This window comes from Glycine soja, chromosome 12 (assembly GCF_004193775.1).
Source record: "Glycine soja cultivar W05 chromosome 12, ASM419377v2, whole genome shotgun sequence".
Lineage (NCBI taxonomy): Eukaryota > Viridiplantae > Streptophyta > Magnoliopsida > Fabales > Fabaceae > Glycine > Glycine soja.
In genome coordinates this window covers 3360121-3375918 of record NC_041013.1, presented here as the reverse complement: position 1 = coordinate 3375918, position 15798 = coordinate 3360121, and the positions used below count along the sequence as shown (strand labels likewise).

The 15798-nt window shown below is 33.3% G+C and overlaps 1 protein-coding gene across 1 annotated transcript; it reads right to left on the bottom strand.

The window, feature by feature from the left end:
- Positions 1-566: 566 nt before the first annotated feature.
- On the bottom strand, positions 567-12789 carry LOC114379908 (phospholipase A-2-activating protein-like). The gene is made up of 23 exons (XM_028338728.1): positions 12555-12789; positions 12140-12465; positions 11887-11990; positions 11618-11686; positions 10866-10926; positions 10619-10758; positions 9137-9326; positions 8767-8828; positions 8311-8399; positions 8072-8141; positions 7925-7984; positions 6970-7116; positions 6816-6854; positions 6686-6723; positions 5807-5893; positions 5162-5327; positions 4917-4994; positions 4415-4551; positions 3938-4014; positions 3276-3345; positions 2406-2471; positions 1523-1705; positions 567-917 (listed from the first exon to the last, which is right to left on the bottom strand). The coding sequence occupies exons 1-22, from the start codon at positions 12612-12614 to the stop codon at positions 1571-1573; spliced, it is 2271 nt and encodes a 756-aa protein (XP_028194529.1). The 5' UTR covers positions 12615-12789; the 3' UTR covers positions 567-917; positions 1523-1570.
- Between the last annotated feature and the right edge of the window lie 3009 nt (positions 12790-15798).

The window sequence follows — 15798 nt, the reverse complement described above, 5'->3', positions numbered from 1 at the left end:
TATTATACAATGTTATAGTATCTTTCAACACAATGAAATACGTTAATATTTTTAATCAATTATTTTTTTAATTTTTTTAAATGTCTTTTCCAATTTTTAATCAACATTCGTTTGTCTTTAATCAACATGAAATAATAATTGAATCAAAACTCTATCGTTTTAAATATTTTTAAATTTATATTTTCATTTTAGTTTGTAAAAAAATATACGAGATAGTTATCAATTATTAAAGAATTCAAGATTACTATAATAGAATAACTTATTGGTTTTAAAGGGGTAAATTCGAAAGTAAATGATGTGTTATAAATATATCATGTGAAAACATTAGATACTTCAGATTATTTAACAAATCGCACATACATTGACTTTTATTTTTTATATATAATAAAACCTTCATTTTCTAACAAAATCTTTGAATTTTTTACTTCTTAATATCCATCTATGTATGTTTTTTTTTTTTGGTGATAATATATATCTATGATGTCGCACATACGTTAAAAAACCCTTGCTATATATCACATTACCATAACACGCAGACCTTAGATTATTGTAGCACACAAACTTGATTCACGTCCCCAAATAAGCATTAAATGAAATGATTTGAATAACTTGATATTAAAACAAATGAGAGAGGAAGACTACATCGTTGCTGTAATTTGCTCAATTGGTTTACACAATCTATCTGATAACATGTCATGGGTTTCCAAGTTCCAACTATTGTCTCAAAGTACGGAGGAACGGTGGAAATCTGTAATTGTGAGGTTACTTTTGATGTGTCACTCTCAATGAATCCTCTAAAATGCAACAGCTCGTTGTTTTGAAATTGAAAACAAACGCACAACCATCAGCAGAAAGATGTCAATTTTACACTCTAAACAATGATCTTGGTTGCTGACATCTTTAGTACAAAAATAATCCTGCGAATACAAAATATGCAAATTAACAGTGTAAATAATGAACCATTATCATTCCTAAGCATGACTGTAATGTGTTCTAACAGTGATCCCCAGTGGCAGGAATTACCGAGGCAGTTTGATGATTTAATTATGGTTGTGAATTTTATGTGCTATGAAACTTTGTTACTAAGAGTAAGTATTATACAAACAAAAGACTTGGTCTGATGTTGATGGTGGAGGTTTTATCCCAAGCCAAACTACCTTTCCATTTTCCTACCAACTACCATGTTCTAGTACTTCTAATGGTGGATGTTGATGCAAGAGAAAGGAGAGTAGACACGTACAGAAAGAAAATTACAATATATATATATATATATATATATATATATATATATAACTGTACGAAATTGAATTTTGAATAAAACTGAAAATTTTTATATGCGACAGAATTTGGAAAAAGATATGAAAATGCTGTACACTGCATAATTTCCATTTCCAAAGAACTCTGCACAAGACGCTTTGACCCTTTACCCCCAAAGACAAAGCCAAAAACAATAAAAAAGGAACCCTGTGTGCATGTGTCTAATTAAGGCTCACTAATATGAGCGTGATCATTCCTCTTTTACCTTGAGTTTATTTGGAGGAACAGGAGAGATTAAGCAACCAAAAGGTATTCAGCTCTGCTTTGTTAACAGCTCAATGTCAGATCCGACTTCAGCAATCTTGGCTTCCTTAGAACCCTTGGCTGCTTTTGCAATGTTCACAACATCAAAATCCAGTGCTGTTTTTCTGACAAGACCTTCAAGCATCTGTTTGAAGAGGATTAGACAAATGAAAATTTAAGTGAAGCAACTTAGAGAAAGATAATAGATATGCTTCAAATTTCAAAGCACATGAATTTATTTGTAATGAAAAGAGAAATTTTGTCTAATGCCACATTTTGTTGAACAATTAATTTCATTATTAGTTCTCCTTCAGTATGGATAGTTTGCATGTATAAATATTCACACAAAGAAAAGGATAGTTTAATTTAATTGTTTTTTTATGCTTTCCAAATAAAGAAAGAAAGAAAGTAAATAACAGAATGTAATTTCTTATTCAAGTTAAAATCCTGTGTACCAAGACAAGGTGTTCCACTGACTAGGATATGAAACTCAAACCAACAACAACAAAAATTTGCAAATAGGTTGGATAGCAGCAAGGGTAGACTAGGGTGATGAATGGATTCAACAGTCATACATTAACAACAACAAAAACCAAACTTCCATAGTCCATACAAAAATAAAATAAAATAGAATTCACATATATCAAATACAAGATAAGTACATAGACAAGGGTGATAAAGGATTGGATAATCAGGCTTCACAAAAGCAGATTGTAACAATGAAGTAAAACTGTGTAGTTAAATGAAGTTGAGATGATGCAACATGCAGAACACCTTGACTTATATAGAGACAAAAAAGGATTTATGCATCAAACACAAGACTAGAGATAGAAACTTAGAAATACCAGTGATCCAACAGCAACTAAAGCACGAAATTTGGGGTCGACTTCAACATTTTCATCCTCGGCAATCTGCACAAAAACAAAACGCATATCAGTATAGTAAAAATAATAACATCTAAAAAGTAGAAAATTTGATTTTAAATAATCTAGACACGTACAAATGTAAAGCACCCCTGCCTTGCTCCTTGTTTCTTTTTTTTTAAGTGCAGAGAAGCTTTGGAATTGGAGTTTTTATTTTACAGGGAATGTGGCAGAGCATATGAAATGCAGGTTTAGTATGAAAAAAACTAGCATTGTTTAGGGTGAAAATTAGCACTGTTTAGATATCATATTGACAGGGATGTCACACATAGGATTCACTCTCAATGGATGACATGAACAAATGTTTTACGTGTAATTGTAGTTGTAAGTGTCTCTCTAATCTCAATGGAAAATTCTTCAAGACAATGGTAAGACCAACAATGTTCTTTGCCAATTATAGTTCGGCAAGAGGTTAAAAAAAAAAGTGTATAAAGGTGAAAACATTGTGGTAGATGAATAGACATACAAGATTAAAAAAAGATGTTTGGGAGAAAGTTGGAGCATTTACTGAGAAGGAGACAGATTCTCCTAAGGTGGTTTGATCATGTGAGAGGAACAATAGAGGCAACAGTGAGAGGAGGGAGGAGATCAAATATCTAATTAAAAGGGGTAGAAGGAACACTAAAGAAAAAAGAGGAACAATTTAAAAGACCTTGTCCTAAATGATTTTTATTAAAATTTTGTTTTTGATAGATATTAATGGAATTGATCAAGTCAACCTCACCTAGTAAAATAAGGTTTGGGGGTGCCATGGTGGTTGTCATAGCTAGGTAAAAATGGCATAAGACATACCTCAAGAGCTGCTGATAGAACTTGAGATTGACCTTCTTGATCCTTTGTTTCAATTAATAGCACCGCATAACTGCACGGATCACACAAGAAGTAAAGATTATTGCATACTGACATTATGGGCCATTAGTAAACCACTGCAATGATGAACATAATGAACTGTGAACTGAGATCTAAATAAGTAAAAGCCACCACCACTGTTTTAGTGCCTATACATTTGCTTTTACAGCAAGGTGGTGAAGTTAAGTAGAGTGACACACCAAGCATGGAAGAAAAATCCAGATGCTCTTAGTGCCCACCCTTCTTCCACTTTTTCATCCAAGAAGAAAAAGGAATTCATTTAGTCTTCCTTTTACTATTTAAGGTGGGGGAGAGGGAGCGAGAGTAATAAAAACCCAGAAAGCACTGGAGCATTTCTGCACCTTAACAAGGACACTGTATCTTCTATTTGGAATTTGGAATTAACACAACCAAAAGAGAGAGAGAGAGAGAGAGCTTCAAATAGCTAAACAAACAAATTATACGTGAGTAAATATAAATGCAAGAACTATAAGTGAGATTATGTTAGCCAAATACCAACAAAATCAAGTATTGTTTTTTCCCAAAACAATGTGCACTTACAGTCTTGAAAAGACTAGAATATCTGTACCAAAAAAAGGACTTACTTTAGTAACAAGGTAGAGTATGACAACTGCAAATTCTTGTTTGGAGATGAACTACAACTTGAGAAAGCATCAAGAATCTGCCCAAAAAACAGAAAAAAGGACAGTCATTTAGTCGTTCAGAAATCAATTTTCTTAACAAAAAAGATAATATAAAATGGCCTAAGTCAGTGAATTAATGAGTTGATAACTGTTAGTGATGTAAAGAGCTAAAGATAGTCAAATTGTGAAAATTTATTAAAAGGCATAGTGAAAAGTCAACGTATATCTTGAAATTAATGAATATAACTAATACTTCAAAGCAGAGGGTCAATAAAAAGCACTGTATTAATCACAGAAGGCATGCATTTATGCACTTTTTTCTTAACAACAATGTTACACTAGAAAATTTCTACATTAATGTCAGTCTTCCAACTCCAAGAAATTCTTCAAGTCCTTCAAAAATTTTAAGTTAAAAAATTACAATAAACAGATGCTAACCTCACTACGATGTTTTTGCAACCAGTTGTAGTAGCACAAATTCCTGAAGAGATTAGTTACAACACGAATGCTGGTCAACAGATTTGCAGGGATTGTTGGATTTACAGTGACTTTCTTAATCACTTCCATTAGTATGTCTGATATAACACAGGAGAAAAACAATGAAAGATTATACGTCAACACGAAAGATTATACATCAACACAAAGGTATACGAAGAAAAATAAGCTCCACATTTCAAGGTATCAGTAATTGTACATATTTCTTATAGAAATCCAAAGATCACTAAAGTGTATGTGACAAGGGGTGGAAAGGGGTGCAATGTAGAGAAACATAACTAAGGGAGAGAAAACACAACTAACTACTGAGGTGGGGTGGGATGGGAAATGTGAGAGAATGCTGTACATGATCTGTTAGTGGAGTGATGTGAGGACAGCCTGGATTAAATTGATTATTTTCATAATCTAATGTCAGAAAACAAAAAAAAAATAGCAATGCTGATACCATTTTCTGCTTCAAAATGCTTGTGAAGTAAAACAGCCCCATCAGGATGAAGAACTAGCATCCTTACAATATCAATGACTGCATAGAGAAAACACTATGAAGTAAGGAAAATCAGACTTAAAAAATTCACTGATTAAGGAATGAGCATAAAATGAAACAAATTTCTTCCCAGGGTTTTTTCAAATTAACAATGAAAATTTCTTTAAGTATAATAAAAAGGAGCAATGCAAGAGACAATAACTAACCAGGAAAAATCATTGCGATTGGCCACGACCGAAGCAGATTCAGTAACAAAGCTATATCAGAGTCTGCAAATTTACTAGAATGATAATGTGAAGTATCTTTCAGAATTTTAACAATGGCACCCAGTCTGGAAACATTGAGCTCAGTCAAAGACAAGTTCTGCTTTTCCTACATGAGATTGACAATAGAACCAAATTACTCAATATTTGAATTGATGTAGCATCACAACACCAAGTAACGACACGGACAATTGAAGCATGCTTGCCAAAACATGCAGCTTTATTTTATTAATTCTTATACATAGCAAATCTTGGCAACATGGTTTGCTGATGCAGTGTTTTTCTTTAGGAGGGTAGTAAGTCAAGGGCATCATAACATGTAGATCCCAAATCAAATCAAAAAGCATTTAAAAGTTTTGATAGTCAACCTTATCCAATGTGAAGTTAGAATCATCAAGTATATTGGAGTTTGAAATCATCATAGATAAAGTAGATATAAAAGAATAAAAAATTTCTACAATCCTGACAACTGCAAGTGAGTTCATCACCATAAATTAAAGTTCATTTTACCAAAAGAATATGATTTTAAAAAAAACATATTACAACATAATAACTAAAGAAGAAGAAAATCCCAACCATGTAGTCTACCTGGTCAGATTGTAAAGCATTATTGAACTCAGTAATCTTTTTAAGGATCCCGTCAAACTGAGCTGCATCGAAAACAAGCATTCCTTTCTGACAACAGAAGTAAGAACTGGGCATGAGCTACCAAATTACATGATTAACTTGAAGAGGGAAAAAGTATGAAGTCACACAGAGGAGGTTTAACATTGAACTTAGTCTTAAAAAAAAATTACACTAGCTTTATCACTAACCACTTCTAAGTGGGATCAAATTACTTGTACATTGAACAACATTCTATAAAGATGAAATACTGGCCTGTCTGTTTTTGTCTTCTTACAACAACAACAACAACAACATTAAGGTCAAATTACAAAGAAAGCAAAAGTTGATACAGTTACTCATCAAGCAATTTCCTGAAGAGAAAATCCATTTGCAACTCAAATAAAACAAGGGCATCACCAAGTAACATTTATCAGTCATTTCTTCGGTTCTTCCAATTGAGCTCCATCTAGAACCCTATTGGCCATGAACTGAATCAAGGAATCCTTATCTTTAATACACAGATACATAGACCATGATTGCAGAAAAGTACAAAATTTGCAAATTCCTTTTCTGAATTTGTCAATATCCATATCAGATGCAAATATTAAAAATTTACACTTAGTACACAAAATATGCATTCTAGGGCTAAGAACATTGCCTCATAGCCAGGGTTTAACTACCAAATGTAACCCAAGTTACCAAATAACAATGTTTTTTTATTTTAAAAAAGATATATAGCCACATGTAAAAGGAATAACAGATCATCTACATTCTCCAGACATGAGAACTCCAAAGTTAAAATGCATTCCCCAGAGACAAAAGATGTTAGCAACATCCAAAACAAAGTGTATGGAAGCATACCTTAGGAATATGCTTGAAAGTAGGTTTTGCAGATATATCTGTCATTAATTCAACAAATTTAATCGGGACTGAGTCACACAAGCACATGATAGAACTCATGCAGGACAAGATAACGTGAGTTTTTTATTACCAGACATGCGTGAAGGTTGTCCTGGTACATAAGCATGGGCTAAAACAGAAAATAAGAGAAAAACAATCAAGTCAACAAGGAGGACTACAAGGATAACGAATCTCATTGATCACCATCAATTTTTTATTTAACAGACATTATACTTAGTACTTACAGCCAGTGAAGGGATCACGAAATGAAGCATCAAAAGTAATATTGTTTTGTCCAGTATTTTGAAGAATAAACTGTACAATTTGCTCACGAAAAGAAAGAGGAAGATTCTCCTTGAGTAGCCATTTATCAGCAACATCATATGGATTATCTGGAGACATCATATTAGTTAGCAGATTATCATTCACATGCATAAACTAGAACAAGGTTTGATTCTTGGCATCTAACATAGGTCATACAAGGCAAACAATTGCAACTGACAAGAAGACTTGAAGCAGAAAAGGGACAATAAAGTAGCTGATAAAACTTGATGGATAAGTAGTATATCAAGAAGTGTTAGAAACCTCATTCATCTTCCTAAGCCCTAACAATTAAACCAAGAGAGGGTGGTATATTCACAACAATGACACAAACAAATAAGGGACTTGAGAAGATTGACACAATCTTCACAAATCTCTCTACTATCTTAAAAGTACTGTCACTTCAGACTTCAGAGCATAAGCAAAAATCAAATGCAAGGAAAACAAAAACATTTGAGTGGTACTTAACCACTCCATACCTCCTCCTTTTATACAGGATAGGGCAAAACAACTGCTCTTTCTTAGTACATTGACCAAGGATGCACACGCACACATGAGATTTGCCTTCTGGAAACTGATGCAATCTACCATACTAGTTTTCATTGACTTTTCATGTTGCAAAATCCTTATTATCTACTGGAATATGAACTAATCCATCATCTACTACTCTTAAGTTTTCGTAATTAAATTATACAATACATTTAAGAAACTAGTGAAATAATAACATGTTTCCAGGGACTCCAATAGGCCAGACAGATTCACTATCCCAAAATATTTATAGAACACACAGACAATAACATCTCTTGATGCTGGTAAAAGAGAGTGAATATGTTCATTAAGTTAGGATTAAACATGCAGCCTGATGGTAAAAATGTGTACCTGATCGATTGTATGGCAACTTACGGGTAGGCATACCATCTCCAATATCCACATCAAACACTGAGCAGCCACAGGCAAAACTTATAAGGAATGAATGTTAAGAAGGCAAACCTAATCAAGTATTTGAGGGCAACAAAGGAAACTGACCATAATCATACTGAATACCATCAAAAAATTGACGATTTGATTCCTCTGGTCCATCAACTACTTCACCAATCTTTAAGAAAACATGAATTGTTAATAAAAAAATAATCTCGTAATATCTTCTACATTTGACACTGCAAGTGCCCACTTGGATTTTGTCTTAGGCAACAGAAATAGACAGGTTAAGGGAAACAGAAAAAATAGAAAGCAAAAGTGCTTATAGTGCAAAGTAAGGGAATTACTTTATCCCACTTTTGTTCTTTCATGTTCCATCCATATGCCACCCCATTATCCCCCTCTCTGACTACTTTTGTCTGGCCATCAGTAGTTCCTGCTCAGAACCAGAAGATGCTTAAAACAGAAACCATGGCAAACACTGATCACTGTAACCACATTGTATTATGCACAAATATAAATTACAGAATGTCATCAACCATCTGCAGAAACTATTAAATATTTATAACTATTTAATGCTACAATTTCATGCAATCAAGCCTGTTTATCCTATCTGAAAAGACATTCAATATAGCATTTGAGTTACAAAAGCGGGCAATCTCCCAAAGTGATGCCATCTCTAAGAAATTCCACCTGTCTCCCTGCCTCCAACCCCAACACTCCAAAAGAAGAAACAATTTACGGGTATAGGGGGGAAAGCATATGCCAAATGACTTTTGAAAAGGAAAACCTTAAAATCAGACCTGGGATCTTCAGTGCCTCCAAGCCTGGTAACTCTTCCAGTTTCAATCCTCCAACCCTCTTTCTAGCAAAAATTAACAGATCAAGCTAAGGTCATCAATAATAGCAAGACATAGTTAATCCTAGCACCACATGATCTATAGATTAAAATTTTACAAATAAAAAAAAAGGAATATATTTGAATTTACAAGGTGTAAAATGTTCCCAAGAAAAAGAAATCATTTATTCACCAAGGACAAATGAACCATATATTTTCAGAATGAAAATCTTGGTTAAGAAATTCAGAGTGTAGAGACAGACAAGAAAAAGAAGAAACTGATGTGACAATGGAGTAGCAAAGCACATTATGACAGCCAAATAAACAACACATACCTACTAGATTTGTATTCAGAAAGTTGCGAAGTGTATAACTCAAGCTCTAGCTGGTCAGCAACATTATCCTGATCTATGGTCCAAATGCGTACTACTCCATCTGAACATGCTGTCACAATATCACCATTTTCCATAAATTTTGCATCCCAAACGCAACCAGGATGCTCTATGCTCTGAACACAAACTCCATCTGAAAAAGTTTTAAGAGAAAAAAGTTTGTAATTCCAAACCAAAGTTACATAAGTTGAGGCAAAAAAACCAAAATTATAGCCAATGTGAAGTAAAACCTATGATGCACAAATACGATGTTATCAGATACAACAAGTATTTGATAATTGATACAGCTACAGCAATACAATTATTCTAAAAATATATAGGATATGATACGTTTAAAGAGAAAATTGTTATATACTGACAGTGTAAAACCTTTTTACACATTTAATCACAAACTATCATATATGGTAAGTTTGTTAACTTTGATAATAGCTACCTTAAAAGTCATACCAAAAATGATTTATAATTGGTTGGCAGTGTAAAAAATTATAGTGACTGTGCATATCTATTAAATTCTACATTTATGATGCATATCTAAATACTAAATGTATAAAAATTCATAACATTGTTAGGTCCTATTGTCAGCATATAAATACTTCTTGGACATTATTATCAAAAATTATAAATCATTGTCAGCATAAATTACTTCCTATTGTCTACAAATAGGAATAATACTATTAATCTCATTCCTTTCTTGAAATCATCCATAAAGAGGACAATTTAAATTTTTAGTTCATCAAGGTACAATGCTTCTATGTTTCTATATTATACATGTTTCTATATCTCATAGCTCTATTGGATTTTCATAACTTTTTTAAAGGCATGGATACTTCATCTATACGCATCGGTGAAGTATCCAAGAGTATCGGTATTGAATACAGATACGTGAAGGAAATTAAATTATTGGTGTTTCATAGAGAAAAACTGATGCCTTTGAGCAGCTTACAACCTTGGAAGCTTCATGTAAATAAATGGAAGAGAAAATTCTCTTCATATGACAGTCCAAAATAAAACTTGTACTCCTTTAAAATAAAAAATAAATATATATATATATATATATATATATATATATATATAAAATTTAAAAAACAAAGGTTGCAAAAATGGTGGATATTGACATAAATCAAAAACATTAGTGCTGAACCTATGAATTGTAAAAAGGAACAGCTCCCCTTCCCCAAAGATAACCGAATATCAGGCAGTTTCCTAAAAAGGAACAGCTCCCCTTCCCCAAAAGAAGAAGCCTCCCCTATAAACTTTCTTAAGACCAACCACCAACATTAGTTTTGTAGCTCACTTAGCACACTCAAAAATGAACCAGGGCCATTAAACTCGTAAGTTTTGTTTATTGTCACTGGAGTAATATTTGCTGATAATGTTCCAATGACACATGATCTCCATCGCAAGAAGCTAGAAAGAGGTAATCACCTTTCCAAACTTTGGCAAAACGGTCTTCACTACCACTGACAATAAGTCCTGATGCATGTGAATCAACTGAATAAACAATAGCAGTATGACCAACCATCTCCATTAGCACTTCACCACTTACTGCCCATAATCTGAGAGAACTATAGCAAGGAACAGAAACAAGTCAAGCAGGGTATATATATTTTCTAAATCACAACCAGGGATTCATTAATTAGATCTAGAGGAGTGTGTGCAGAAATGAACCCACCCATCATGGGATGCAGAAAGGATTCCAAGACCAGACATCACAGACAAGCCTCGAACTGTATCTGTACAATCCTCAAAGGTCATCAGCATTAGCACAGTGACATTAATAACAACAGGGTGAGAAAGGAATGTAGCCCATAACAACATAAAAGGATATAATATGACTGCTAAGAGAAATGCTACCAACACCCTCTATTATTGACTGAAATTTATTGAAAGTTACAATTTTTGTGGGTCCCACCACTTATTCAATGAGTCTCTCTCCTGATTTTGTAATTCTCAATAAATTTTAACCAATAGTAGAGTGTGTGTTAAAAAGAATGTATTAGAGTGTGTTACTAGCACTCCTCTGACTGCTAAAACATGTTTCCTAGGCAACATAATTGCTACAAGCCAACAACATCTCTGACCTTCTTTAAATTGGGAAACACCGAGTCAAGTTGGCAAAAAACAACCAAAATGATATATTGAGAACACCTAGGCAACATAATTGCTACAAGCCAACAACATCTCTGACCTTCTTTAAATTGGAAAACACCGAGTCAAGTTGGCAAAAAACAACCAAAATGATATATTGAGAAATAAAATGAATTCACGAATCACAAATATGCCAAGCAATATATTGAATTTCGACAAAAATACACAATTCTTTACCACTCAAAGACATGTATGAGGAAAATTCACAAATTACACACATGCATACCAAAACAAACATAAAACACATCACGCAAGTCTAAAGACAGTAAAGCAAACCTGAATGTCCTTGAAAGGTGTGCAAGCAAGTTTTTCCTCTCCAAAGCTTTAAAGTAGTGTCACTTGAACCTAAAATAATCAGAAATTAACAAACTTAATTCAATCCAATTTCATTAAGAATAAAAGCTTTACAAGGTAACAAGACCTCACACACGTAGCCAGAACCCGAAGTATAAATCCTTCCTTAAAAACATGACAATGAACTAATAAGACATAATAAAAAAATGTTGACAAAAATGCATCAACAAGTAGCAATACCTAGTACCTACCTGTAACAAGCTCTCCTGAGGGCAGCTTTATGACAGTTTGGACCGGTGCCTTATGAGCCTCCCACGACTCTACAGATTGTCCATTCCTCCACCGTTTTAAGGTACTGCACAACAGTTAAGTGTACAAAGTGAATCAAAATTGAAACAAAAGCAGTATCGAAAGACTTTAACTAATCAAGGAACCTAAGCAAACTGAAGCATAATCAAAAACAAAAAGAATGGTTGATGCTATAATAAAATTGAAAAACCCTACCAATCAACAGAAGAGGAGACAACATCCCCATCATCAAAGGCAATGCCAGTGACCTGCAGCTGATGGCCCTTGAGAGTGTGAACCTTCTCACCAGTCTTCAAGTCCCAGACACACACGAGTGTGTCCATGCCGCCAGACACGACCCCACCATGCGGGAGATCCGAATTCGGAGGAATCCATGCCAAGGGACCCACGAAGCTTGTGTGGCCCAAAAGAATCTTGGAACTCGCGAACCTGCGGTTGTCGTCCAAAGACCACAACCTAACGGTCCGGTCCCTCGACGAAGTCGCTATACCCTTGCTGCCGCACACGCATATTCCGCGAACCTGTGTGACCGACCAATCAAATGCAAATTGAAATTAAGGGGAAAAATGACGATGTTTGAGTTAGGGAAGAATTGAAAGAGAAATCTTACGTCGTCTTCGTGGCCGCGAAGCTCGCAGCGCAACTGGTATTCTTTGAAATCAATGTCCATTTGAATTTGATTGAGTGAGTGAGAGAGAAAGGTTTAAGGATCGCAATTCACAACAGAAACAAACCCAGCTAGCACGCTTCCTTGCTTGCTTCTTTCTACGTTTTTCCTCTTTCGCAAGACACAACACCAACTCTGTAGCCAAAGTGGCTTCTACCCTTCTACACTTCGAGTCCACCTTACCTTACTGTAATTATAGGAGAGGTAAATATAGGTTTACTCCTTAACCGAGGTTGTTTTCAAATTAAGAATAAATTGTATTTTGCTATTTTTGTGTGATTTTAATTTTTTTCCAATTACAGTTTTGATCGAATCTTTAAGTTTCAAACTATTTATTATAAATTTTAAATATATAAATAAATATTTGTCTTATACAGTTTACTAGCTAGGAGCCCGTTTGATCTTATGAAATGATAGGTTAATTTTCTTAGTTTATTGTAATCCATCATTTTATTATGCCAATAGGACAATATATTTATTAGGTTTTAGTTTGATTTTCTAAAAATTATATTATTGGATAGGATAAATATTTCTTTTTTTTCTATGCTTAATTGGAAAAATAATTATAGGACAATACAAATTAAACGGATGAGAACAAATTTGAGATTCACATTATCTATTACTAACTATGGTGTCATATATTTTTTAATCCATATTATTTATTACCTAACTTATTTTTATATATTTTGAATTCATATTATATATAATAATATAAATTATATTAAAGGTAATTAATATCAAAAAGAATATTTTAGTAAATTTAATATTATTTTATTTTTATTGTCTATTATTCATCAAACAATATACATGATAAAAAATTATTTTAAAATATAAATATATGTCTTGTGTTGTTATCCCCTATCATATTGTGCATCAAAGTCTTATACTCTGACGAAAGTTAGGTTAAACAATTCACAAAAAAGAGCTAGGTTAAAATAACAATGGGATAAGATAAATTTTCCCTATATTTGTAATTATAACTATAATAACTTTGATACATAACTTAAATTAGACTATTATTATTTTAACATTCTCAAAGAAATATATTTGAATAATAATTATAGTTTTAAAAATCATATATATATATATATATATATATATGTATAATTTTAAGAAAGGAAACTATATAAATTAAATATAATATTGTATAATTTAGTTAAAATTATAGTTTTTATAACATTTAAAATTTATAAAGAAATATAAAGTTAATTGTTAAAAAAACTATATGTAGTTTAAATGAAACAATAGTTTTATCATTTGAACATAATTATTGTAAACAAATATTTAACACATAATTTATATTATATCTTTGCATTATCTAATTTGTTATACAGTATGTACTAAATATTACATAATATCCAGCTTTACGGCTGATGGTGAGGCAAGGCATGAGATGCATAACTGGTAATGGACAAACAATCAACATTTGGAAACAACCTTGGTTGATCTCAAAGGACATCGATCTCTTTCACTTACTCTATGCCTATGAGTGATTTCAAACATTTAATTTCCTTATTGATCATGAAACTTCTCAATGGAAAACTCATGTTGTTGAAAGTATTTTTAACAAAGAAGATACTAATGCAATTCAGGAAATTCCTCTCCTAAACACCTCGAAGAATGATCATATTTTCTGGAAATTCAGTCCAAATAGTGTTTACACAATCAAAACGGCATATCATTCAATCATGGACAACACGAATAACCTTAAAGTCGAGGGCACTTGGATGATGATTTGGAAGCTCCACATACCTCCAAAAAGCAAACATTTTATGTGAAGGCTAGGCCCCTACGAGAATGCCTCCCAACCACTCAACAACTTGCTACAAAAGGAATCTCTTGCCAGCCTCATTGTTGTTTTTGTTCTCAACATCTCGAGAACGAGTGACATCTCTTCGTGTCTTGTACCAAAGCTCAACAATTTTGGCAACAAGTTGGTCTCTGAAACTCTATAGAACCATATGTTCGAGCTCCTTCCCTCTCTGTAACTCTATGGAGCATATGGAAGGCTAGAAACCAAAAAGTTTGGAACATTTAAACTCCCCATGCAATACCTAGCATAATGGCTCTCGTGATCAACAATATTGCCATCCACCATACCAAATGTAGTGGAAAAAAACTGACCAAGGCTTCATTAAATGTAACCTGGACGCTGCCATATTCAAGGAGGAAAAGTATTTTGGTATTGGAAAGTGCTTGCACGACAACAATGGTCTCTTCATTAAAGCTCGAACTTGCTTTTTCAATGGAATCTCGCAACCTTCATAAGCTTAGGTTTTTGGCCTTTACAAAAGTCTCTAATGGATTTCAGAAATGCATCTCCAAAATATAGTTTTCGAGACTGACTTCTGCAAATTGATCTCTAACAATGTTAGAAGATGGAGAGGGTTATCTGGGTACTATGATATTCAATATCCGAATAATGACATTAAGTTTGGAAGCCATGGAAGTTTGGGCTGCAGTAGTGCAAGTTTGGGTTGCAGCGAGTTTGATCATGGCGATCTCGAGACGATCCACACAGGCGACGGAAAGTTCGGTGTCCGCCATTGAAGAGTGGCAAGTCGAACCAATTGTTAGATTGCTCACCCTTGTATTCGAGATTAAGGAAATCTCCGTTAAACAAAGAAAGCAAGAAAGCGAGAAGGAGAGAATACTGAATATATTTCTGCCTGTCTGTTTTATTCAATACATGATAACTACTACTATTCACTACATGATAATTACTTTTATCCACTACATGATAACTACTACTATCTACTACATTATCTACTTCTAGAATGATAACTACCTCTATGACAGGTTGATAACTACCTCTATGACAGGTTTTCATGGCAGATCATCTTCTTCCTAACAAACAATCAACACTTTACCATCATATCCTATCCAAATGTAGGCAAATGCTATATTTTATTTCCGACTCTAAGCGAGTTATGTAAGAAGGTAAGTCAATCTTATTACTCGTAATTTATAAGGACATCAAGGTTTAATGCTAGTATCCATGATCTTGATTACATTCCCTCTTGTATTTTCTCCAACATTATGAATGAAATGCAATGATTTTTCATTTGTAAAAAAAATGTACTAAATATTAGATTTAAGTTTATTCTACTTTTATATTATTATATTTTTTTTCATGCTCTTATGATCATATCTTGCCTACCTAACATCTCTAAACTACTATAGTAGT

Excerpts from the sequence above, each read along its gene's own strand:
- LOC114379908 (XM_028338728.1), bottom strand. The coding sequence starts at position 12,614 with ATGGACATTGATTTCAAAGAATACCAGTTGCGCTGCGAGCTTCGCGGC. Across the intron at positions 11,687-11,886 it reads CTCAGGAGAGCTTGTTACAG|GTTCAAGTGACACTACTTTA; the intron begins GTAGGTACTAGG and ends TGATTATTTTAG. Across the intron at positions 8,142-8,310 it reads AAGAACAAAAGTGGGATAAA|ATTGGTGAAGTAGTTGATGG; the intron begins GTAATTCCCTTA and ends GTTTTCTTAAAG.